Source organism: Lipotes vexillifer, unplaced genomic scaffold (genome assembly GCF_000442215.2).
Source record: "Lipotes vexillifer unplaced genomic scaffold, Lipotes_vexillifer_v1.1 scaffold811, whole genome shotgun sequence".
Lineage (NCBI taxonomy): Eukaryota > Metazoa > Chordata > Mammalia > Artiodactyla > Lipotidae > Lipotes > Lipotes vexillifer.
The window spans coordinates 49,517-75,515 of record NW_006775554.1 but is presented as its reverse complement, the minus strand read 5'-3'; the positions used below and the strand labels follow the sequence as shown (position 1 = coordinate 75,515).

Here is a 25,999-nt window from a genome sequence, read left to right as displayed (position 1 = left end):
GCTGGGCAGAAGCCTGGGTCTCAGGTGTCCTCCCAACCCTGTCTATCAACACACAGGGAGACCTGCATGAGTGAGCGAACCCAAAACATAAGCGTAGCAGCTGATCAAACTCAGTGCTCCTAGAAGGGGTCTAATTCAAGATCCCGAGACGATCTCAGGACAAGCACAGAGAGGCTCGGGCAGCGAGGAGGGTCCGTGTCCCTAGAGAGGTAGCAGCAGCCAGCGAAAACTTGCAAACGTCAGCCCAGCTGCACGAGCGGCTGCAGCTAGGCCCCTAGGAGTGGAGCCAGACGGGAGGGGATGGGGCTAAGGCTGAATCACAAACAGGAGAGGAGAGGGACCCACCAAGAGAGATGAGCAAGTTTAGTTACCAAAGGAGAAACCAAGGCGAAGATTCTTTCAGGCGTTCGGCTAGAGCCAGAAACGGGGCGGACCAGAGCAGGGGAGAACGCGGGGGCGGGCCAGGCCTGGAAAGGGGCGGGGAGAAAGCCTGGAAGGCGGAGCAGGCATCCCGGCCAGGTCAGAGGGCGACCAAGGCCGGAGGGAGGGGTAGGGGCGTGGCTAGGGCTCAAGAGGCGGGGCAGGGGCACGTCGAAACCCAGAGGGCGGGACAGGGGCGGGGTTAGAACGCCGGAATACCCAAGCGGAAGACCTGCTAGGCAGATCCAAGCCCAGAGGGTGAGGCAGGGAAAAGCCCAGGACTCAAGGGAGCGCCCAAGTCCGGAGGGCGGGGCAGGTTCTGGTCCAAGTCCTGAAGGCGAAGCAGGGGCAGGGACAGGCCGGCGACGATGGTCAGACGACGAACGGCCGCGGGCCTAGGAAGTGAAGGGCCAGCACGAGCAGCCCAAGGAGCAGCAGCAGCCCGAGCAGCAGCCGCAGGAGCGTCCGCGCTGTGGAGCCGCGGGTTCCCTGGCCCGTCGACTGCACGTATCGCTCCACGGCGTCTGCGAAGCTGAACTTGTCGGGCACGTAGCCAAGCTGAGCGCGGGCCTTAGCGATCTGGAAGGTGTGCGTCACGGCCACGCTGCGCACCTGCGGGGAGAGGCGGGGCAGCCGAGGGACGGGACTAGTGGGCGTGGGGAGCAACCTCTACCATGTTTCACTCGGATAAGAGAGGGTAGGGATTCCCCTTCCGTCGCACAGAGATTTAAAAGGACCTCTATGCTGGATTTTGCGTCTGCGACGCCCTCATGGGGAGGACTTCCTGTCTCTCTTCCACCTCCATTTTCCTCGGGGGGGCCGCCTCCAGGATACATTTTCTGCATCTCCGCACCCTACTGAACTCCTCAGTCCCCCAAAAGTAAAGGCCCCACCTCTGCACTCCCCTTCCCCGGCCCTAGCACGGTGCCGGGGCTCAGGAGGCCCTTGATACATTCTGCCTGTGGCCTGAGTGCAGCTATCCGGAAAACGTCTCCAGGAAACATCCTTGACCTTTCAGCCCACAGCCCCAGATGGAGTCTGGGCAGGCAGGCTCCAGGGTGCGAGCTTCACGCCCTGGCTGATTAACTGGGCTTCCCTAAGAGAGGAATTCAATTATGCATAAGTGATTACTCTCTCCAGGGTTTGAAACTGCGTTTCCTGATGCCAGATGGCCTGGGTCCCACAGGCTTCAAAGGTAGTGCTGACAACAACAATTACTGAATAAGCACTCTGTGCCTGTCATGGGCTAAATTCTAGGCCATATCTCATTTAATCTTCTGAAGTGGTAATACCACCATCTCCTCTTTTGAAAATTGAAGATCAGAGAGGTTAAGTGACTTGCCCAGGGTCACACAAAGAAGCCAAACTCTAGCTCATGCCCTTCCCTGCTATGCTAGGATTAAGAAGATACCCTCCCACCTGACTTATTTCTTCGCCTTTTGTTCCTCAGCTGGACACTGGGAAGGAGTCCACTATCTGCTTGATTCTTCAGTGGCCCTGAAACAGCCCTTGGGATCAAGCCCCTGGTCTTGGATGCTTGTGTGAGGAGAGAGGGAGAGAGGCCAGTTCTTGTCCTTTTTTGCCTCAGCTAGTAAATTCAGGGCTTTGGTGGGTACAGCTGTGAACTAGATAGGCAGGGTCCTGGGACACAGCATTCTCAGATGTCAGGCTTAGATGTCACCTCCTTTGGGAAGCCTCCCTAACTTCCTCAGAATTGGCTTAGGTGCCCCTTCTGTGTACTCTGAAGTTCCTCATTATTTCCCCCAGTATAGCCCTTGCTGGGCTGCCTTCCCCTTTGGACTGTGAGCTCACCATTAAATGAGATCATAATCTTTTTGCCCCTCCTAACTTAGCAAAGCATCAGGAACAATCAAATGAGAGAGTGGACTGGGAAGATTTTGCAAATAACACCAAACACCACTTGTTGCTTTGCTGTTTACAATCTGCATTAAAACATCCTCTCTTTCAAACTGTATGTGCGAATAGAAAGCAAGGACTGCCTTGCCTCCACTCCTCAGAACAGTGCCTGGCATACATTAGGTGCTCAATACATGTCAAATGAATGAAAAAAGGCTATGAAGTCAAACTAGAGGGCTAGTTGGTGTGTCATAGACTGACCAGAAGAGGGCGCCCGAGCTACAGTGCCCAGAAACTTCCCAGCTAACTAGGGATCCTTTGCCCCCCACCCCACCCCCCGAGTTGAACAAGGAAACCCACCAGTGAGTGGAGAGAGAGGGGAGCCAGCTCCCTACCCGACCACAACTCAGCAGCACTTTGGCAGCTATTTTATGTGACTATGATTCCTGACATTTCACAAGCTAGTGGTTAAGCTTGAAATCATTTAGGTCTCCTCTGGGTTCAAATCTCAATGCTGCTACATAAGGGAATGGTCATGAGCCAGGTTATTTCACTCCCTCCCCCTCCCCCCGCTGAGTGTTTCATTTCCTTCTCTGTACATGGAGGTGATAATAACAGAATCCACAGTCTATAGTAGTTGTGAAGATTAAATGAGATAAACACAGTGCCTGGCATTTCACACTCTATAGATGGTCCCTATTTTCATTATTCTCTTTCCTCTGCTAGTCCAGACGCTTCAAAGGAGAGACCATAGGGAACTGCTGCTTTCTGTGGCCCGTTCTCGATTCTCTGAGGTGGAGAGCACTGAGCTTGGAATGTGAAGCCAGTTCCAGGATGGTGGGAGCTTGGACAAATCACTTATTTCTCTAGTGCTCAGTTTCTCGCCATTAAACGAGATCATAATCTTTTTGCCCCTCCTAACTTAACAGAGCATCAGGGACAATCAGATGAGAGAGTGGACTGGGAGGATTTTGCAGATAACACTAAACATCACTTGTTGCTTTACTGTTTACAACCTACATTAAAACACCCTCTCTTTTAAACTGTATGTGCAAATAGAAAACTGCATCATCATTATTTGAGAACAGTGTTCTTAACACAGTAGGTACTTAATATATACTTATTATTCAGTGAGCAGGAACTGTGAGCCTCAAATCAACAGGCTGTGTGTGTGTGTGTGTGTGTGTGTGTGTGTGTGTGTGTGTATTGATGGTTATTGGGAGTAGTGACATTCCAAAAAGTGAATTTCATGGAACCTGCCTTTGGGAGCCTCCAGTCTGGCTGGGAAGACAAACTGCTTATGAATGAAATGACAGTGATAAAGGATGCGCTTGGGCTTCCCTGGTGGCGCAGTGGTTGAGAGTCCGCCTGCCGATGCAGGAGACACGGGTTCGTGCCCCGGTCTGGTAAGATCCCACATGCTGCGGAGCAGCTAGGCCCGTGAGCCATGGCCGCTGAGCCTGCGCGTCTGGAGCCTGTGCTCCGCAACGGGAGAGGCCACAACAGTGAGAGGCCCGCGGACCCCCAAAAAAAAAAAAAAAAGAAAGGATGGGCTTGGAGCTGTTGCCCTTCAGACCAAGAAAGCACAGCCTCAGCAAAAGCTCAGAGGTTGGGAAGTTATACAGGAGCTGGCCCTAAATTTGAGCCCACATGGGAGGTTCTGAGACCTCAGACAAGCATCCAGTTACGGTGTCAAAAGGTGAGGGTCTGTGGCAGTGGAGAAGGGGCAGGAAGTCAAGTGAGGGGCACCAAGACACAGGGGCTCCCCTCACAGCAGCCCACTTACCTCACTCCGGGTGAGCAGCGGCGGGAGGCTGCAGATGGGCTTCAGGGCCAGGTGCAAATACTCCATCACCGTGGCTGTGTGGGGAGAGAGGGACCAGTGACCACGGGGCCTGCTCTAGGCAAACTCCAGGGAGGTCGTCAGACACAAGTCAGTTGGGGGCATTATTTGCTTTGCTAGGGGGAATCTTCACTTTGCCAAGTTATCCTGTCCTTGGATTCCTTTAAATGAGCAGTCTCCGCACACCCTGGGGTGCCTTGTTTGGCTGTGAAATATGTCACAAGTTATTATTAACATTGAAAGACTGACATTTTAAAATAAATCTGAGCAGATTCAAAGTGATCTGTACAATCATGTCTCTCTCACGCACTTCTATCCCGACATGCTCTCTTGAGTCAGGGAGAAAGAAGTGGGAACGGTGGTTCAACTCAGCCTGGGCTGCACTCCGGACCACTTTTTAAAATGTTCCTTCTTCCCCCACCCCCTTGCTTCCTGCGGATGCTGAGGTAATTGGTCTGGGGGTGTGGCTGAGGCATTTCTACATTTTAAAAGCTCCCAGGTGATTCTACCGTGCAGCCAGAGTTAAGAAGCACTGAGTTTACAGTCAGCTCACTGGGAATTGGGACAGTGACAGTCCTCCAAAACTGCCAGAACCTGTGGTTGAACTTTTCTCAGCTGGGGGTCAAGGAGTGTCAATCTTGGTGGTGATGCTGTGCAGGGGAAGTCATCCTGTCTGGGCACCTTGGGGGACAAAAATGTGCAAACACCTGCTTTAAATGGCAGGCATCCTAATGCCTTTTTTTTTTTTTTTTTTTTGGCTGCGCTGTGCAGCACGTGGGATCTTAGTTCCCAGACCAGGGATCGATCCCACATCCTCTGCATTGGAAATGCAGAGTCTTAACAACCGGACCACCAGGGAAGTCCCCCAATGCATTTAAAGTGCAAGAGATCCAGCTGAGGTCTTCCAGGAACACAGTTATCTGTGACTTGGGGGCCACCTGCCCCCTCGGGCTGACCACTCCAAGCCTGAAGCCGGTGCTCATTCCAGCTGGAAGGAGGCCAGCATAGAGAAGCTGGGGCGTGAGAGTAGAGACTGACCTTCAGGGTGAGGAGGAGAATCTAGGGTCAAGCAGAACCCTCACATGTCCAAAAGCAGCCTTAACTCCAGGGCGACCTTGGGGGATGGGGCATTCCAGCACAGGCAGCAGGACTGGGCGTGGGCTGCGGAGTCAGCGGAGCCCAGTGGGAATTCTGCCTCTCCCGCTTTCTCACTGGGGCACCATGGGCAGGTTGCTAACCTCTCAGAGCCTCAGTTGCCTCATCTTTACAATGGGCCTAACCCCACCCACCTTGCAAGTGGGATAGGGTGTAAACAGGGCCAGGACTAGGGTGAGGGGAGTGAGGTGCCTCGAGTGCAAAATTTAAGGAGGCACTTGCTCTCAGGGCTGGGCAAGTGCAGATGGGGCTTGGAGCATTTGACTCCTGCGAGTGAGGGTTTGCTTAAATTTTGTGCTCTCAGTGCCCCACTCGCCTCAGCCAGGTCCTGGCTCTGGGTTTAAAATGAGGTAATGCATGTACATCTGGCACATGGAGGGTTTTCACATACACACTCCTTTCCTCACCTGACAGGTAAACCCAGGAAGTAGGAACCTGGATCCAGGGCTTGCTGTACCCCAGCTTCTCAAACTGCAAGGAAACATGGCTTGAGGTGAGAACAGATCCTTGGGAGGCTGGTATAGGCCACATGTTGCCTTTACCCCAGGGCCAGCAGAGCACCTCCTGGCCCCTCCTCAGCTGCCCACCAAAGGAAGCAGACCCCACAGCCAGCCCCAAGTTTACACCAGTCTTTAAATGAAGCCCGCACTGTGACCTGGAAAACTAAGTAGGAACTGACTGCATGGGGTGCAGTCCCATCATTTAGTTATTTTTTACATCTGCGTACACCCAAAGACACTCTAAGGCACTTATATAGAATCTGATTATTTTCTAGAATCTGCTTTTCTATTAAATTAAAAAAAAAAAGCATACGTGTAGAGGGTGGTGGGAGAAGCATGAAGAGATGGGCTGGCATAGGATGAACTGAGGTCTTCACTTGTATGGAAACCCTCCAGGTCAAAAAGACAGATAATAACAAGTGTTGACAGGATGTGGAGAAACTGGAACCCTCTTACACTGCTGGTGGGAATGTAAAATAGTGCAGCCATTTTGGAAAACAGTCTGGCAGTAACTCAAAAGGTTAAACATAGAGTTACTGTATGATCCAGCAATTCCACTCCTAGGTATATACCCAACAGAAATGAGAAAATATGTCCACACAACTATTTACACACGAATGTTCATACAGCATTACTGATAACAGCCCCAAAATGGAAAACCCAAATTTCTATCAATTGATGAATGGATTAACAAAATGTGGCACAGCGATTGAATGAAATATCTTTTTGGCAATAAAAAAGAATGAAGAACTTTTGTATGACACATCCACAACATGGATGAACCTTGAAAACATGCTAAATGAAAGAAACTTAACACAAAGCCCACATACTGTATGATTCCATTCATAGGAAATGTCCAGAACAGGCAAATCTACAGAAGCAGGAACTAGCTTAGTGGTTGCCTATGGCTAGGGGTGGGGTGGGGTGAGAGGTAAACAGAAGTGACAGCTAAAAGGTATGGTTTGGGGAGGTTCTTTTCTGGGAAGGTGACAAAATGTTCTAAAATGTGTTTTGCTGATGGTCGCACAACTCATACTAAAAACCATCGACTTGTATGCTTTCAATAGGTGAACTGTATGGTCTATAAATTATATCTCAATAAAGCTGTTAAAAGTTGACATGCAAAGGGCCTGAATGCCCCCAGGATGTATCCCCCAGCGCGGGGTTTCTGGTCTACCCCTTCCTGGAGTCTGTAGGCTGCTGTGAGAGGAGGCCAGGACTCTTGGAGGGGCTGCAGCGTAGGGGCCCGAGGGCCAACACCTCGCTTTGTGCTTTGCCTACATTCTACTTACCTCTTTCAGGGCCTCACCACATAGTACGGGGGCCACAAGCAAAATCCCACAGGGCAGGACATAGACATAAATCAGGAAGCGGGCTGGGAGGGACTATGGCAAACTGGCGGAGCTCACAGCCCCCCAGAGGGGCAGCCACCACCCAGCTCCAGCCAGTTCCAACGTTGCCCAGTGGACACTGTTGCCAGAGCTGGTCTTTAATGTGAAATCCTCTGATTGTTTTGGAAAAGGTGACAGGGAAAGAAGACATGGGGATCCCTGAATTCTCACTTGGGATGGGGGCGGTGTCCGGGCACCTACCAGTGGGGCCATCCACTCGAAGAGGTTGACGCTCTCCCCGTCATTGATGTAGTACGCCTGCCCACTCTGAGGGGGACACGCGGGGAGGGGGATGGTCAGGCACATGCCCACCGCCTGACCCCACCCTCTCCGATGGCTCCCAGCAGCTGCTCCAACTCCCCACTTCTCCTGAGCAGCCCTGGAGACGGACCTGAACAAGTCCCTTTGAGTTCTGGGGCTGCCAACTGACTAGCCGTATGACCTCAGTGGAGTCACTTAACCTCTCTGTACCTCGGTTTCCTCATCTGAGAAATGGGAGCATAATAATGGCATCTCCCCCTTGGGCTGTTGTAAAGGTGCAGTTGACAACATATGTAAAACGCTTAGCATTCGGTGACTGTAATTCCGGGCTCAACAACACCTACCTCACAGGGTCATTTCAAGGAGCTAACGATGCTCTAAAAGGCCACTTTCCCCCCACCCCATCAGGCAGCTTGAATTGGGGAGCTATGTCGTGTGTGAGCCAGGAATCCCCGAGGGATGGGGGACCCGCCTGCAGCCCGAGGGGTAAGGTCGGGGGAGCACTGCAGGAGACTCACGGCCACGTAGCCCTTGGTGGCGGTGAGGGCCTCGGCTGCTAGCACGTGTGCCTGCACCAGATTGCACACGTGGACCCAGTTCATCCTCGTCCTGCGGTCCCCAAATCGGAACATGAACAGTCTCTTCTTGATGTGGCTCTGGTGGTGGGGGGAGAGGGCGAGAAACACAGACCAAGCCTGGAGTGGCTTTAAATTCCATCTACATGCAGAAAGCTCCCAGGCCAGACTCCTCTGTCCCAGCCCCACATGCCTTCCGGAAGTCTCCACTTGGCTGCCCGATAGACAAGGCAGACTTGTCCTGTCCTGTGAGCGCCTTATCCCCATTTGGCCGCCCCTCCCCACCCCCTCAGCCCACAGCACCCAGGGCTCAGGCCTAAAGCCTGCTGCCAGCTTTGGCTGTCCCCTCCCTCACTCTCCACACCCAACCCCTCTGCAAACCCAGTCGTCTCAGCCATTACAATCTGTCCAGAATTCGGCCACTCCTCACCGTACTGACTTCCGCCCTCATCTCTCACCTGGACACTGAAAGCCTCCTAACGGGTCCCCTGCTTCCACCCCCGGCCACTGTGGCCTGTTCTCCGTGCTGCTGGGGGATCCTTTTGAATCCTAAGTCAGATCGTGTCTCTTCTGCTCAGAAACTTCCGGGCGCCGGGTGGCAGAGGAGGCCCTTCTGCTCTGGCCCCAGCTACTCTCTGACGTGTCTCCCACCGACCCTTTTGCTCACTCTGCATGAGCTACTCGGCCTCCTCCCTGGAACGTGCCAGCAGGTCCCCACCTCAGGGCTTCGGACTAGCCGTTCCCTCTGTCTGGAAGGCTATTCCTCCAGATAGCTGTGTGATGCATCTGGTCACCTCCTTCAAGCTGCTCAATATCCCTGCTTGAAGAGGCTCCAGACTGCCGGCACCCCCAGCTTCCCCCAACCCCACTCCACTTTTCCTCTTTCTCCATAGTCCCTGGCACCTTCAAACTTTCCTTGTATTGTATCATGTTTATTCTCTCTCTCTCCTCCTGTGAGAATATAAACCCCACAGGGGCAGGAATCATCTGTTTTGTTCACTGACCTGTCCCCAAACCTGGAACAGTTTTTCATTTCCAGCTTTGTGCCCAAGCTGTCTCCTCTATTTGGACCACTTTCTCTCTACCACCCCATTTCCTTGGTTAGCTCCTTCTGTATCCAAACAGCACAGCCATCACTTCCTCCAGGAAGCCCTCCTGGACCTGCCCTGCCAGGCCCTCTCTGCTGTGCTCCCATCTTCTCCCTCTCACCTCTACACAGCCCTTACCACCCTGAATCTGTGACTATGGAGTCTGTCTCCCTGACTAGGCTGTGAGAAATTTGAGGACAGGATCTAGAGCCCCTTGTAGCTATATCCCTGGCAACCAGCCTTCTCTGGAGACAGGTTTTCTGCGTGAAAAGCCTGGTGCTGGCAGCATGAGATGAGCCATCTGGCCCTTAGGGAGCTCACGTCTGAGCAGGGCAATAGTTTCCTCTGTTTCTTTGGGGTCATAGCTCCATGTCTCCTCTACCGGTACCCAGGCCTAGCTGGTGCACCCCGAGAGCTCTGTTCCTGGTGGGCCTCATGCGGGCAGGACTTCTCCCAGAACTGAGGGTCCCCCGCTCGGGACACTGCCCTAAGACTGACGCGGTGACCGTGGGTCCCCATTCACACACATATCAGCCAGGCTCCTCCCGTGCCTCTGGCCTGGGGCTGGGACAACATACCGCCACGCGGGGCAGGTGCCTCTGCTCTTCGGGGCCGTAGATCCCTGGGGGCCGGAGCACACATGTCCGCAGAGCGCCTCCTCCTACAACACAGGGGAGGGCAGTCAGGGGCCTGGGGAGGGGCGGATGAGCAGGGAGAGGGACAGAAAGGCTGTCTGCATCTCCTGGTTCTCACCCGGAAAGGTTAGTGGGGAAGGCAGGGCCTTGGGGTTTCCTCATTCAATTAATTATTCTCTCAGTCGATCAGTCAGTCATTCAACAAACACTGTTCAGAATCATTCCCCACCTCCACCCGCCTCAGCACTGGGCCCTGGGATGGATGCTGTGAAGAATCCAAGGATGACCAAGAAATGGTCCCTGCCCTCACAGTGCTCCCAGGCCAGTAACAGAGGCAAGACCTAGATGCAGGTATCTGCACGGCCCGTGAGAGTTTAACCAGCACTTGACAGACATGATCTCCTTCGACTCCCAGAGTCCTACTGTGTCCATTTTACAGATGCGCACAGACCCACACGTCCTCATGCCAATAGCTATAGTTCTTTCCTTTTTCTGGTCATCAGATAAGGATCATGATGGCTCTCAGAGAGGTCCTACTATGTGGCTGGTGCTCTGGTAGGCCTGGAATTTTTCCCTCAAAGCAACCCTATGAGGTGGGAGCTGTTATTATTCCTGTTTTATGGATAAAAGAACCAAGGCTCAGAGAAGGGATGTGATTTGCCTAAGGGCACACAGCTCAGCCTCGCGGAGCTGAGATGGGGACCAAAGTCCAGGGACTGTCCACTAATACCTCTGGTGATACAGTACTAACAAATAGGCCCTCAGCTCTCTCAGCCCGGGTCTCCTCACCTGGAAAATGGGTGCTTTGTAACTGGTGGTAGCAGTTATACTTTCCAGACAACCAATGGAGAAATGAAAAGACTAGAGCCATCAGCATGAGAGCTGGGGGTCTGTTGCCCTAACTCACACTGCTCTGTGCCAGCAGAGTCCCCAGACCAAGACGAAGCTTGGTCCAGGGCTTCCCAAATTCTCTTCTGAGGGGCCCCCACTGGTGGAAGTGGGAGCATGTCTCCCCAGGGGAAGTCTGGGGGTACAGCCTGAAGGGCTGCTCCAAACATATTCTTTTTAAGTCTTAAGAGGACCTACAGATTTTTCAATTTATTCTCATAATTCATTTGTGTTTAAGATTAAAATTTTTTTTAATTACTATTTGTAAATTATTTGATCCCCAACCCCAACTCCTTAACTGAGATGGAGTCTCCTGGAAGATGTTTCACTCCTCCAAGGCTCAGGTTTCCCAAGCGGCTGTGCCTCCAGTTTGGGGAGCCTAGTGTATGCCATCCTCTGGGACCGGAAGCCCACCTTCCTTTGGGGGCCCCTTCCCCTTTGCACCAGGTCTAGTGGGGGACTGTCAGTCTAGATGCACCTCTCTTCCCTGAGATGGTAGCCACGGGACCCCAGGCTGGGCCAATGCCATGTTCTCACCCAGGAATGTGACTCTGTGCATCACTGACACGGGATCGAAAATCACAGGAGTGGGTTCACCCTGAGAGACTGATCACCAGCTCCTGTCTCCCAGGTCCCTGGAACTGCCCTGACCCTGTCCTTTCTAAGCCCTGGTGGTCATTTTTCTGGAATATATTTTCCAGAAGCTATCCCAGTATAAATTCCATTTTCTCCATAAATTAGCCAGGGTCAGTGTCTCCGGGTCATAGCCAAACACCCTGACTGCTCCCCCACCAAAACCCTCACTTTACAATGAGGCCCAGTGTATTGGGTTGAACAGTGGCCCCCCAAAAGATATGTCAGTGTCCTGGAACCCGTGGATGCTACTTTATTTGGAAAAGGGGTCTTTGAGGATGTAATTAAGGACCTAAAAATGAGATGATCTGGATTATGCGGGCGAGCCCTAGATCCAATGTCAGGTATCCTTGTAAGAGACTCACAGAGAAGAGACAGATGGAGAAGAGGAGAGGCCATGTGAAGACAGAGGAGACGGGAGCGACGCAGCCACACGCCAGAGAAGGACCCCAAGCTTCTGCGGCCACCAGAAGCCGGAAGAGTCAAGGAAAGATTCTCCCCTCGCACTTTCGGAGGGATCGCAGCCCAAATGACGCTTTGATTTCAGACATCTGACTGTGAACTGTGGGAACTGCGAGAGAAGAAATTTCTGTTGTTTTAAGCCACCAGGTTTGTGGTAATTTGTGCCAGCGGCCCCAGGACACTAATGAACCCAGAGACAGGAGGACACAACACATTCACATGGAGCTGGGGTCTGCACGCCTCAGGACTCTGCTACAGGGACCAAGGTGCTCCATGCCAGGTTAGAGGCAGAGTCTCAGGGACCAGCTTGGGTAGTAGGGACTGGAAATCACCCAGGGTGACCGTGGCTGGGCTCCTGCAAGGCAGGTATCAGGTGAGCTTTTCTGTAAACAGCCTGCAGCTAATTTTAAACTCTGGGTCACCTGGGCATGGTGGGGGGAGGTTGGTTGGGCTACAGCTGACACTGGCCAGTGGGGCACTGGGTGGCCACGTCACAGAGGGACTGCGCCCAGGGTATCCATGACTCTCCTGACCATGGAAAGCTGGGGATGCTTGTATAAATAATTCTCAGCCAGAGGATTAGGTGTCTGGCTTGTAGGCTGCTGGTCCAGCCAGGGGAGGCCCTGGTAGAGAAGAGAATTCAACTGCTGAGGGTCAAACTCCTGGGAAACACATATGGATGTTCCCACTGGGATAAGGGGTTGAGGCTTGACAGGCCCAGGGTGAGAGGGTAGGGTGGGGAGGCTTTTAGGGAAAAGAGTTCATGCTCAGAGACTTACTCAGCCATAGCTACAGTGGAGCACAATGGTTAAGCCCCAGGCTCTGGTTTTAGACTCCCCTAGGGGGAGAGGGGGTTTTCAAATCCCACCTCTGCCACCTAAGAGCTATGTGACCTTGAGCTAAGTCAGTTAACCTCTTAGCCTCAGTTTTCTCTCCTGTAAAATTGGGGATTATAATTTCAAACAACCTTTGCTCTCCAAATCCACTTGGCTCCTGAGTTTAGACAGTGAGGGAAACCAGGTTTTCTGTTTCTTTTTAGTTTCTGAATTTCAGAAAGCAAATAATGATAATTTAGATGGCAGGAATTTATCTGAATCTATTGATATTTGACTCCTGAGTTTGGAAAGCAAGGGGTAGCTAAGGTTCTTACCTCATATGGATGCTATGAAGAGTTATTGAGACTTTTGCAGGTAAAATCAGCATGTAAAATAGGGCTTGGCATGTAGTAAGCACTCAATTAAACACAAAACGTCCATGTTGGTTTTTTGTTTTTTTTTTTAACAGTGCCCATCATTATTTTATTCTCACTCAAGCTCTTTGAGGCAAATTCCACTATCCATTTTTTCATAGGTGAGGAATCTGAGGCTGGGAGAGGGTAAGTGCATTGCCCAAGATCACATAGCTGAGAGGCGGTGGAGCTTGGATTTGAACTCATTTCAGTCTGATGCCAGTACGTGGGCGCTTAGCCACTGTGCCATGCTGTCACCTGTCCTTAATCTACTATTATTTCTCTATCACAATACAGTAAGAAGAGGCAATCCAGTAAGGCAGCCAAGGCCAATTTTTCTGGGAGTTACTGAAGGGCCCCTCACTTGCACAGCCCTTCCAAAGTGCTTCATGCATATTCATAAGTTTGTACTCTTGTAAAGAGGGTCCCCAAAACTGGATCCCCTCCTATGTGGCAGAAAAGAGAGCTAGACGTGTACTAGCTCAAGTGTCTCCCCACCAGGACGTGAGCAATGTGAGGGCAGAGATTGGGCCTGACGTTTTCCGGGCTGTATCCCTGGTGGAGTGTGGGTGCTCAGAATTTGTTGGATGCCGAATGTCCGAGGCCCTGGGGGAGTGTTCTTTGGAAGGAAGCTGGGAACATACCAGCTATGAGCTAGAATCACACGTGTGCTTCAGGGAGGGAGCAGTGGGCATGCACGTTGGCTGTGAGCAGGGCCTCCCAGTACTCACCTGGGAGAGGTGTCCCGTTGGCCATGAGGATCAACTGGTCAGCAATGGCTTTGGTTCGGGAGTAGTGGTCCACGTGCTATCAGAGAACAGGAGGCACAGAGCCACCGAACGGGGGTCAGAGACACTGCTGGCCACACCTGCCCGGCCCACCCAGCCCTCCCGGCCCCAGGGCTGTACCTCTGCTTCAGACCACATGGGGGTTCACTTCTGGGACCCCCCAGTGGGAAATGGCCAGGCCCTGAGCCCCACTCCCCTTCCTCTCCCGCTGGGTGGGAGCCACAGGAACAGAGGAGAGAGTTCAGAGCAGTAAAAACGACCAGGGGCTCCCTGATTCAGGGAGGCTCCTGCAAGCCACAATGCCTGCTCTGGGATGTGAATGCTGGACGTGAGTTGATGGATTGTTCCCATGGAGTCCTTTAGTGCTCACGGGGCATTTTCACATACATCAACTCGTTTCCTGGTCTCCACGTCCCCATAGGGTGGTGCTATCACACCCAGAGGAGGAAGGAGAGCCTCCGAGTGAAGTGGTTTGCTCAGGGTTCCACAGTAGAAAGTGGCTTTGCTGGTTCAAGGCCAGGTCTATGTGATTTCAAAGCTCCTACTGGCACGACCAGCCAAAATAGGAGAAGGCTTTTGCGCCACGCCGTTTTGGGGACCCTTTATTCCTGGGTCTTACCCTGAATTGTGAAATTGACCCTGGCTCCGCCCATCCCTACCCTTTGGACTGTGGGTTCCAAGTCCATTGGCCCCGCCCACCTCTCCTGGAAGCCAGGTACCTTCTCCAGTGGGAAATATGGCACAGAGTCCTCATCGCCCTGTTCTATGGGCTTCCCGCCGAATGCGACATTGACGGTGCTGGTGTAGACAAGCCTTGGAACCCGCCGGTGGACACAAACTACAGTGACAGGTCACACGGCAACACACACACACACACACACACACACACACACACACACACACACAGAGTTGATGTGAGCAGGGAGCTGGCTGAGGAGGAACCCATGGGGACCTCCTTGGGTGAATCTTCCACCCAGCCTCCTGCACACATCCTGGCTCGGGACGGAAGAGCCTCACTCCCTTAACTTGGGGAGGGGTCAAGTCCCCGCTCCCTGGGCCCTTGGGGGCCGGGCTGGCTCATTCTTCCTTCTCAGTGTGGCTGAGGCCCCTTAGCTACCTTGCCAGGGACAGGTCAGAAGAAAGTCTCACTCAGTGGGGACATAGGGAAAACACACTCTAGAATCAGAGAGAAAAATGGGATGCAGGACAAGGCAGGACATGCCCAGAGAGCCCAGATGTGAGTTTTCTAATTTGGTGCTTCAGCAACTTTTCTTGCCCGCAACCCCTCATCCCTCTGTGCAAACCCCACTCCCCGTGTCCCCAGACACACTGAGGCCACGCTGAGCCCCATGCCGGGGCCTGGGCAGGCCTGCAGAACAGGAAGGATGTGCTGCCCACAGGCCCTCTACTGGGGAGGGCGAGGGTCGGGGGGAGGCTCCCACCTTTGTCCCCCTGCCCTGTCCCCCAGAGCCGGGGCTGCGCAGGGGTGGGGAGAGAAGCACAAACACACAGCAGGTCACACTCTGCTCTGAGCGCCTACCATCAATCACTAGTTTGGTGCCTCCAACATTTATAGACTCAATCTGCTCTTTTTGCAGCTAAAAGACAAGATGGAGGCGGGAGAGTCGGGGTGCTGTCTCATGCCTTGTAGCTGAGGCCATGAGGCTGGGCTTGGGTGGCAGGGCGGGGGGCTGCAGCTCAGAGGCAGGGATCCCGAGGGGCCTATGGGCAGTGCGGAGGCCCTGGGGTCTAGTGCCCTTTTCTGTCCCCATATGCCTGGGCCACAGGGGAGGTTCCCCCCCCCCCCCACTGGCCATCAGCTCCCTCATCTATGAAGTGAGGGAAGACCCCCTTGGGTGGTCAGCAGGATTTAATAAGCCCCATGAGAGGACATGGTACAGGGCTTGACACAGAAAAGAGCCTCAGATGTGTTGGATTGTTTCCTGGCTCTAGAAATCTCAGCTTCCTTATCCGTAAGATGGACAAGTAATACTGTCCGTACCCAAGTGAGAGGGCTGGGCTTTGAAAAATAAAAAACAACTGGGCTACAGTGACAGCTGCTTGTGCGCCAGGGATTGGGCGAAGCCTTTACATCTCATTTAATCCCTACAACCACATGGGAGGTGGGTTCCCTATTGATTTTCAAACTACATTTATTCTTGTTGTGGTTGTTTTCAATAGGTAATACAGTCACAAGGTTAAAAATAACTCAAACAGTAAAACAAGAATGCAATGAAGAGGAAATTTCCCTCCCAATCCTGATTCCAAGTCTCCCTTTTCTCTCCCCAGACTGTTACCAGTCTCTGTATTTCTAGAGATAATCAACACATTAATATCAGCGCACACAATGTGTGAGTATATAGCTTTTTTTAAAAAAACAAAACAGTGTCAAACACTGTTTTCGTACCTTGGAAATTGTTCTGTTATCAGTACATATTGAGTTACCTCATTCTTTTGAATGGCTGCCTAGAATTTCATCATTTAGCTATATCACAATTCATTTAAATAATCTCCAATGGATGGGCTTTTCAGTTATTTCCTGTTTTGTTATTAAAAACAATGCTACAAATACAGGAGTAAGTGTAGTTTCTGAGTCAAAGGGTATTGCGTGCTTTGATAGATACTGTTATACTGCTCTCTGGGGAGGTCGTGACATATGTACTAGTAGCATCCTCACTCTACAGGTGAAGAAACAGAGGCTCAAAGAGGTTAACTTTCCTAGCCACGCAGCTAGAAAACGGCAGAACTGGCATTTGGTCCCATGGGTGTAGCCCAAATCCTCCCTGGAGTAGGTGAGGAGCCTGATGAACACAGGGGCATGAAGGGGGTGGGCAGAGCCGGGGCCTAAGCCTTGCGTGTGAGGCGCTCACCTGCTCGGCGCCAGACATTCCGCAGGAGGCCATGTGGAAGACACAGTCCACGCCTTCGAAGGCGCGGTGCAGGGCTTCTGCATCGCGGACATCAGCCTGAAACAGAGAAGGAATACACGGAGGTAGGAGGTCAGGGTCCAAGGCAATCAGAGGTAACAGCTGTGCCAGGTCCCAGGGCCGGGCCCCTCTCCCCACCTGGGCCCAGCACCTGCAGGGCCCAGACAGGCTGTGGGGCAGGATTTACTAGATGATCCCACTGGGCGTCTTCATCATCATCGGCCCCATGTATGGAGCTAAGTCACAGAGGCTGTGCTCAGTGTTTTACATGCACTGTCTTCTCAACTCCCCACGAGACCCTTGTGAAGCAGATATTGTTAGTGTCCCCCTTCTGTGGATGAAGACGCGAGGCTCAGAGGTGCGGGACCCTGTGGCCAAGGCTGCCCAGCTGGGAGCTGGAGTTGGAGCTTAAACAGTCTGACTCCGAAGCCTGTGCTCTTCAACGCCAGGCACTGGTTACACATCAGACACCATCCCCTGACCTCCACCACCAGCCTGCCCCCCGCCATCACTGCACCTGGATGAACTCGGTCCCTGGGCACAGCACCCACTGGGGTCTGCGGAGGTCGAGCAGGATGACAGAAGTGCCGCTCTTGGCCAGACTGGAACCCAGGCTAAAGCCCAGGTAGCCTCCTCCTCCAGTCACCAGAACCTTCTGCTTAGAGGCCTGCACAGGTGTGGCCTGGGTCTTCTGCTGCAGTACTGGCACTGGGGCTGTCACTGGCTCACTGGGTTTCTGCCCAGCCCCTGATTCCCGTCTGGGCCCAGGCCCTACCCCTGACCCAGATAAAGCTGCAGCTCCTGAACCAGGTACTGACCCAGCTCCTGGCCCAGGCCCCAGAGCTGGTCCAGGGCCCGAAGCAGCACCAGGCCCTGGTCCAGGCCCTGGTCCAGGCCCCAAAGCAGCACCAGGCCCTGGTCCAGGCCCTGAAGCAGCACCAGGCCCTGGTCCAGGCCCCAAAGCAGCACCAGGCCCTGGTCCAGGCCCCGGTCCAGGCCCCGAAGCAGCACCAGGCCCTGGTCCAGGCCCCGGTCCAGGCCCCAAAGCAGCACCAGGCCCCGGCCCAGGCCCCGAAGCAGCACCAGGCCCCGGTCCAGGCCCCGAAGCAGCACCAGGCCCCGGTCCAGGCCCCGAAGCAGCACCAGGCCCTGGTCCAGGCCCCGGTCCAGGCCCCGAAGCAGCACCAGGCCCTTGTCTGGGTCCCAGAACAGCACTAGGCTCCTTCCCAGGCCCTGACACTGCTCCAGTCCCTGGCCCAGCTCCTGAAGCAGCACCAGGCCTTGATCCAGGTTCTAGAACCACACCAGGCCCCAGCCCAGGCCCCGGAACAGTACCAGGCCTCAACCCAGGCCCTGGAACAGCACCAGGACTCGGCCCAGGCCCTGGAACAGTACCAGGCCCAGGTCCAGGTCCTGACACAGCACCAGGCCCCAGCCCAGGTCTGGACACAGCAGCAGGTCCTGGTCCAGGTTCTAGAACCACACCAGGCCCCGGCTCAGGTCTGGACACAGCACCAGGCCCCGGCCCAGGCCCTGACTCAGACCCCAGGCTTGAGACCCCACCCCAGGCCTGGCAGACAGGGCAGCTCTGCTCGCCCTGCCCTGCAGCTTTGCAGGCCTCTGGGGAGGAGCCTGCCAGGTTGGGCTTCATCTTCTACTGAGCCATGTGGACCCGGGATCTGTCCACCTGTAGGAAAAAACAGAAGAACGTATGTTCTAGAGTTGTCTCAACTCATGTGGATTATCAGACCCCTGGGGGCTTAGGAGACCTCCTGGTGGGAATTAGAGACCCTCTGAGTTCCCAAACCTGTCCCTTTCAGAATCTTGAGAACTTCCAAGGTTGCCGCTGCCTTCCTCAGAGAGAGTCAGAGACAAAGCAGCCAGGCCTTGGGTTTCACAGCTCAGGAGACCAAGGCCCAAAGTCACACTGCATGGCTGAGATTTACACCAAGAATTCCTGACTTCTCTACCAGTTCCTTAAAATCCCGGTTCCCATGTAGTACCAGAGGTAGACAGATCAAATCGTGCCAAGGGGAACCCCACCTGACTGGGGGGGGGTGGTGACTGCTTTCTGATGGGGAAATGGGGAGGGCTTCCTGGAGAGGGAGAGAAGGGAGGAATCCACATGGGATCCAAAGGGCCTTGGAAGGCGGGGGGGGGGGGTGACTGCTTTCTGATGGGGAAATGGGGAGGGCTTCCTGGAGAGGGAGAGAAGGGAGGAATCCACATGGGATCCAAAGGGCCTTGGAAACTTGCACAGGTGCTGCACCGCCTCTGCCCTGGCAACTGCTGCCTCTGGTTCTCCCAGGTCCCCCAGCAGTGCAGATGGCTGGCACCACAAGGCCTACCAAGCCCCCTGTGGGCTTCAGGATCAGCTCTGTGGGTCTCGGGGGCCAGCACTGAGGATCTCGTCCTCCTCACTCTAGACTTAAAGCAAGCCAGGCTGTCAGTCACTGTTACCATCGTCTCACCCCCAGCCCCCCACTTCCTGCTCCACCTGAGGATAAGGCTGGCCCAGAGGCCGGTTCATCATTATCATCATTAATGACAGCAGCAACTGTGTACTGTCAGCCTGCCGTGCGCCAGGCCCCATGGATACAGAGAGAGGTAAACTCTGCCCTGCGTGGCACACAGTGGCTGTAAAAAAAGAACAGGTGCAACTGGGTGACCGAATGACTGAGTAATGAGCCCCACAGGTGCTGCTGGTGGTGGTCACGGGGCAGGGGCCGGGACAGCTATACAGCATCTTCTAGTCTCCTCTGTCCCTGCCCTGCTCTCCGAGGTTCTGAGTGAGGGATATAGTCATGCCCCATACAAGCACTGACACTCATGGGTGTGACAGGGAGGGGAGACACCCCAGATGTTAGTTGTCACAGGGGATGGGTCTAATTCCTCCACTGGGAGGGGGGAATACAACCACAGAGTGGAGCCCTCCTCTATCCAGGCCCAGGGGACTCTGTCCTGGGGAAGGGTTTGTGGCACCAGAACTGTCTTTCTATCCTATGGGGCTGCTTCCAGCGACAAACGCTGGGACCCTGCCTCAGGTCCCATTTGCTGGGTGTTCCCTTGGGCAAGGTCCTTATAACCTCACTGCACCTCAGTATCCATGTCTGTCAACTGAACTCCCATAACTCTCACAGATGGCAGAGTCCTCACAGACCACTGGCATGCACGCTCCAAGAAGGCTTGGATCACTATAGTGTGCATGGCACCCAGTCCTGTGCCTGGCACAAAGCAGGCCGTCAGTAAACAGCCGCTGAGTGAATGAAACCACTCAGGACTGTTCTGCATGAGGAAGCCTAGGGCCAAGCACCCGGCTGACCCCCCGGCACTGCCACATTTAATCCTCCTGGCGGTCCTGTGCAGCGGGGGCTACTGTTCCCATCATCCGGGGAGGGAAACTGAGGCTCAGAGAACATTTGCGAACTCTGATGGAGTCTCAGTGAACGGCTGGCCCTGGATCCAGGTTGCTGGGGACCCAAAGCGGGGTTGGGTGAAAGGAATCGGTGGAAGATGGTCAGGGACCCCTCCGGGCGCGCACGCGCCCGCCTCGATGGGGCGGCAGGAGCGGACCCCCAAGCTGAGAGCGGCCGCCTGGCAGCTCAGGGGCGGCTCCTCCCTGCTGCCGCGTGCGCCCCCCGCCCCGCGTCCCCAGCCTCACGCCCTGGCTGCGCTCACCCGGCCCGGATTCCGCGGCGCTGCGCGATCCCGGCTGCAACCCCGCGTCAGTCAGTCTCCGCGCAGAGCCCGGCGCTACGGGGCTGCCCCCTCCTCGGGGCGGGGCCGACCGGGGCTCTTGGCACCGCCCCGCGCCCGCCCCGCGCCGGTTTCCTGCGTCCAGGCTGCACCCACTACCCCCTCCGCCGCAACTGTCGTCTCTAAGGCGGGGACACGCACGCTCTCCCAGAGGGGAAACTGAGGCCGGTCGAAGGGTGAAATGGGCCACGATGCTAGTGGGGAAAGGGCGCGAAGGTCCTGCGTGCTGGTCCGGGTCCTGCCCGCATAGACGGCCTCGAAGCCCAAGAAACGGTGTTTCTTTCTCCACCCACCTACCCATCCATGTCCTCTCCCACGTGGTCCCGTCTGTTCAGCCTGCCTCTTGCCTTCTTTCCTCCTGCCCTCCTTCCCTCCCTCCTTCCTCTCTTGCACCTATTCATTATCCCACCTATTCTTCCATCCATCTCTTTGTCTATTCATCCATCCTTCCACCAATTTTAAACTATTTTTTGTCCATTCATCCATTCATCTATTCACCCGTTATTCTGTCTTTCCACCTATCTATCCATCAAGCTTCCATCCATCCAGTTCATTTCATATCTTTCTTTCCTGCCTTCCACCCATCTATCTACCCTTCCTTTCTTACATCCTTCCACCCACCTCTGGGTTAGCCATTCTCCAATGCCATCATTCCACATTTAATAGGTGATTCTTCAGTGCTGTCCTTTCCCTCGCACTGGGGACCCAGATGGATCGCACCATCCCTGGAAAATTCATTTGCAAGTGCCAGTGGCAGAGGGCAGGCATATGCCCAACAGTGGGCACGGCTGCAGAGCACCAAGGGCTGGTTACTTCTGTTTGAAGAGGGCTACTGGAAAGGCTTCACCTAAATGAACCTCCTCTGTGGACATAGGTGGGTGTGGGGAAGAGAAAAACCTCAGCCAGCACATGCGATGTGCCAGGTGGTAAGGTATCTTGCTTAATCCTCACAACTCTGTTTTAGCCCAATTTTAGAGACAGTGAAGCAGGTTCAGAGAGATAAAAAGGGGCTCAGAGTGTAGTGGGAAAAGGCCATGGGGTCAGCCCTGGGTTTAAATCTTGGCCCTGCCACTTTCTTGTTGTGTGTCTTGGGCAGCTACAAGGCTTGGTTTCCTCATCCATTAACAGGAACTGGTGTGTACTTTACAGTTGTGATGTTGCAAGCCTTGTGGCTCACGAGGTACCATATGCAGAATGCTGAGTATTGTGCCTGCCTAGTTGGTGCTCAACCAACGGTAGCTGTTATCATCGTTATATGAGAGGAGGTTGGGATTCAAACCCAGTACCTATGATTCGCTGCTTTGCAAACCATGTCTCTGGTCTGTCCTTCCATTCTCAAAGACCAGCCTCTTCCTCTCCCACCAGCAGGGCTGGAGAACTCTTGTTTCCCAGGCCCAAGTGTCATCTGGCTGGTGTCATCTCATTAGGAGAAGCATAGTTTACAACACAAGTGTTATAGCTGAATTGTGTCCCCCTCAAGTTCATATGTTGAAGTCCTAAGCCCCAGTACCTCAGCATGCGACCTGAGCTGGGAATAGAGTCGTTGCAGATGTAATTAAAGATAAGGTCATACTAGAGTCGAGTCCTAATCCAGTATGACTGGCATCCTTATAAAAAGGGGAAATTTGGACACAGACATGTGCACAAGGAGAGCATCATGGGAAGATTGGAGTTATGCTGCCAGAAGCAAGGAACTGCTAGAAGCCAGGAGAGAGGCCTGGAACAGACCTTTCCTGGTGCCTTTGGAGGGAGCATGGGCCTGTCTGTACCTTGATCTCGGACTTCCAGCCTCCAGAGCTGGAGACAATACACTTGTGTTATTTTGGCCACTCAGTCTGTGGTACTTTGTTATGACAGCCTGAGTGACGTACTACAGCGACCACAGGCGTGGATAGAGATGATGCAGAGGGCAGCTGTCCAAGACAGTGACCAGACTGAGACCCACTGTGGAAGGGGCTGTGGTCACTGCTGTCTCCCTGGGCCAGTACAGAGCTTGGCCAAAGCCATGGCTTGTCAAGTCTCAGTAAACTGTGTTTTTAAACAATCTGATGAATTTTTACTTGTGTATATATCAATGTAACCACCGCCAGATCAAGGTATAGCCCCGTAGTGGCCCCAACACACAAGGTAAAAATCACCATTTTGACTTCTGTCACCAACAATAGGTTTGCCTATTCTGGAACCTCATATAACTGGAATTATACTGTATGTACTCTTTTGTGTCTGGTTTCTTCTGCCCAATATTCCTCATAAAATTGATGCAGCTTGTTGAATAGAGCTGTAGTTCATTCTTTTCAATTGATGCGTAGTATTCCACTGCACAGATGTATCACAATTTATTTGTCCATTCTACCATTGATGGGCATTTAAGTAGTTTCCATTTTCTGACTCTTACGAATAAAGTTGCTGTAAACATTCTTGTGTATGTCTTTTGTCGAACGTGGGCACTCATTTCTCTTGGAGTGGAATTGCTGGCAGAGAGAAGGCACACGTTGTACTTTGGTGAAAATTGGCAGACAGTTTTCCAGCGTGGTTGCACCAAGTTACAAGCCTCCACCCTCCACTCCAGCAACGCGTGAGGGTTCCAGCTGCTGCCCATCTTCATTATTGCCAGTCTTTATTTTTAGCCACTCTGGTGGGTGTGTAGTGGTTCTCACTGTAGTTTTAATTAGCATTTCACTGATGGGTAAGGCTGTTGAGCACCTATTTTCATATACCTCTTGTTCATTTATACCTGTCTGAGCCTTTTGTCCATTTTTAAAAATAGGATGTTTATCATTTTCTTATTGATTCGGAGTTCTTCATATATCTAGATACGAGTCTTTTAATAAAGTTTTATCACACCAAAAATTTACACAGAGACACACACACACACACCAATGATCACATCCATTTAAAAGTAACTTTGATCCTATTAATTAAATAAAAGCAATTTTTCCTGTCTTAGAAATGACCCCAGCTGACATAACACATGACACAGTCATTTCATATGTACACAGTAGGGCTGGCCCAGCAGGTCCAGCCCGATTTTCACATGCTTGAGCTGAGCATTCGCTCTGGACTGGGCTCCAGAGCAGACTTCAGTGCAGTTCAGATGAGCAGGGGCGGTGGGTGGTGGTGAGACTCACTTGTTTCTTCTTCCTCCAAGAGGGGCTGACGGTGAGTCTGCGTCGCACCCGTGGATCAGGGTGGTGGGGAAGCACAGAACAAGAGGACTGGGGCAGAAACAATCCTAACTGGCTGGTCTCCAGAGCTGGGCTCTCACAACTAAGCTTCATGCTCACTGTTTACTATGTGTCTGCCACGTGGCAGATTCTTGGGACCCAGAGATGGTTAGGACACCAGCCTCATCCTGAGGGAGCTCACGGTCAAGGAGAAGAGACAAGGGAGCAAGGAAGCATAATGTGGAGTGCTAAGTGTAGTTAAGTGTCACCTCTGTAAAGAGGGATGCGTGGTCAAGATTCTGTGGGGGGAAGACTGGAATCTCCCAGCTCTTGATGTGTCCCAGGGGCATCTTCACAGTGGAGTTGATGCCACTTGCACTGTGTCTTCATGGACCAGGAGGAGTCACCAGGCAGAGGGTGGCAGAAGGATGTTCCAAGCAGGGGGCTCAGTGCAGGACTTCCAGCAAGTGACAATCTTGTGACTGGAGTGTAGGGTGTGTTGGGGACAATGCGGGAACATCGGGGTGGACCCAGGGATAGAGAGCTTTCCTCTCCCAGCTTCCAGGGAGTCCTGGTGCCTGGAATCATGCTGATCTGTGGGTTACAGCTTTCTAGGGCACCTTTCCCTCTGGGCCAACATTTGCTGAGTGGTTCTTTGTAGGATGGCCTTTCTATTTAGAGGAATCATTGTTTCTGATCCTTGGCCATAGTCACTGCTGTCCACAAAATACAGCATGCTGCCTGGTCCTTGACGGGCACTCAAAAGTTGATGAGTTCATCCCCTCCCCTTACCTGAGAACACTTTTCTAAAACGGAGCGACCTTCGGTTCTGTGTTGTTTTTCTTCTGGAGTTGGGACCTAGTGAACAGGAGATGAAGAAAGATGGACCCTTGAGGCCCAAATTTCTGGGCCTGGCAGGGAGAAGCAGGGCAGGAGCCCTTGGAGCAAGGGTGTCATGACCGAGTGGGCACTGACCTGAGGGGGGCCCAGGGTCTGGGTGGGCTGGAGCCACGAGGCAGGTGGGAGGGGCTGCTTGAAGGGCATACCCGAAGGATTGGGCCTGCCAGAGGAAGCTTCTGGCCTTGGTGATCTCCTGGGCCAATCTCCTTAAATCATCTCCTTCAAATAGTGGCAGCATGAGGTCCTTGAAAAGGGGAAATGAGTATGAAATTAGATCCATTAAATGAATGGGTGGGACCTGAAAATCCAAAATCTCAGGAGAAAAGTTTTAGAGTGAACTCAAAGCAGCCTTCCTCCCAGTGCAGGAAATCTTGTGGGCCTCAGCTTGCATGTTTCCAGGGACAGGGAGCTCACCACCTGTCAAGGCAGTCATTCTGCAAAGAGGACACTTTGCAGTTAGATGTCTGAGAGTCAGTGTAGGGAGGGGATGGTGGAAACTAAGAGAGTCTAAGGACTTCACTGAAGTCAGCACAGCTCTGCCCAGTAGAACAGTAGTATATACACCTTATCTCACTGTTAATCAGTAAAACCTATCCAGCCCCTTCTCTATTTCTTCTAGTAAAACAGCTCCACAGACATGCCTTTTTCTTATGTCAACTAATGAAATTCTAGAGCCTAGCCTTAAAAGTACAAGTTCTCACAATTAGCAAGAGAATCTAAGAAAGAGATGAAACTGTTCCTTCTCCCTGGGAGCAGTAGTGGCAAAGGTCCCACTCTGCACCCAGAAACTCTTCAAAGAATCTGATTTGATAAGGTATGAAATAGAGAACCTTCCCAATATCGTCGTTTGTTTTCCTGTGTAATATGGATATGGGTGAATATTCATTACTTTTACTTATTCTGATCTCTGTATTATTTGTAATATTTGCCCCTAAAACGTTGCTCAAAGAAATCATGCAAAGCATTGACTTCAAAAATTATGCAGTGTTCTGTAAACTTTAATTCCCCCCCGCCAAAAAAAAAAAAAAAAATCTGGAATTCTGGTTGGTTGTCTTACTGGATGATTTGCTGGCCTGAAAATGTTGTAATTCACAGCAGCACATTCCTAGAAGGTATAAATATGTACATAATTTTTCTATCAGATTGTAAGATCTTATCCTGCATGCATTATAAAACCTATGACTTTACTGTATTTGTTTTTTAACAGATCATTTGAATATCTGCGCTTCAATGAATTTAAGGCGGGAAGACAGAAATATGCAGGAATTAAAGCACGGAACTTAGGAGCATGGGTGTCTGGGCTCTGGCTTTACCATTTACTCTGACTTTAGGTGTATTACGAAACCTGGCTGAGCCTGTTCATTCATCTGTTAAATGGGTATAATAATGGTTGGAAGGCTTAAAAGAGGTAATTTACATAATGCAACAAACCTGTAGCATGTAGGAAGTGCTCAGTGAATGTGAACTGTTCTACTATTAAATATTGCCCCTAACCCTGCTTCTTTCCCAACCTCGAGGGGAGGCAGCC

At 52.7% G+C, this 25,999-nt stretch overlaps 2 protein-coding genes across 2 annotated transcripts in view; both read right to left on the bottom strand.

Annotated features, from left to right (window-relative positions):
• Positions 1-792: 792 nt before the first annotated feature.
• SDR42E2 (short chain dehydrogenase/reductase family 42E, member 2) lies at positions 793-18,302 on the bottom strand. Its single transcript, XM_007450006.1, has 12 exons — positions 18,248-18,302; positions 17,169-17,365; positions 16,595-16,690; positions 15,265-15,322; positions 14,444-14,562; positions 13,668-13,743; positions 9,669-9,751; positions 7,946-8,083; positions 7,368-7,433; positions 5,683-5,746; positions 4,064-4,137; positions 793-1,032 (listed from the first exon to the last, which is right to left on the bottom strand). The coding sequence occupies exons 1-12, from the start codon at positions 18,300-18,302 to the stop codon at positions 793-795; spliced, it is 1,266 nt and encodes a 421-aa protein (XP_007450068.1).
• Positions 18,303-24,377: 6,075 nt separating this feature from the next.
• Positions 24,378-25,999, bottom strand: part of VWA3A (von Willebrand factor A domain containing 3A) — a gene marked incomplete at its 5' end in the record, with an annotated part of 44,288 nt that continues 42,666 nt past the window's right edge. The window contains 2 exons of the mRNA XM_007450005.1: positions 24,378-24,429; positions 24,618-24,715. Coding sequence (XP_007450067.1) covers positions 24,378-24,429; positions 24,618-24,715 — 150 coding nt within the window. The remainder of the gene's footprint in view (positions 24,430-24,617; positions 24,716-25,999) is intronic.

Excerpts from the sequence above, each read along its gene's own strand:
- SDR42E2 (XM_007450006.1), bottom strand. The coding sequence starts at position 18,302 with ATGAAGCCCAACCTGGCAGGCTCCTCCCCAGAGGCCTGCAAAGCTGCA. Across the intron at positions 17,366-18,247 it reads CTGCAAAGCTGCAGGGCAGG|CCCCAGTGCCAGTACTGCAG; the intron begins GCGAGCAGAGCT and ends AGCCAGTGACAG. Across the intron at positions 14,563-15,264 it reads CACCAAACTAGTGATTGATG|TTTGTGTCCACCGGCGGGTT; the intron begins GTAGGCGCTCAG and ends CTGTCACTGTAG.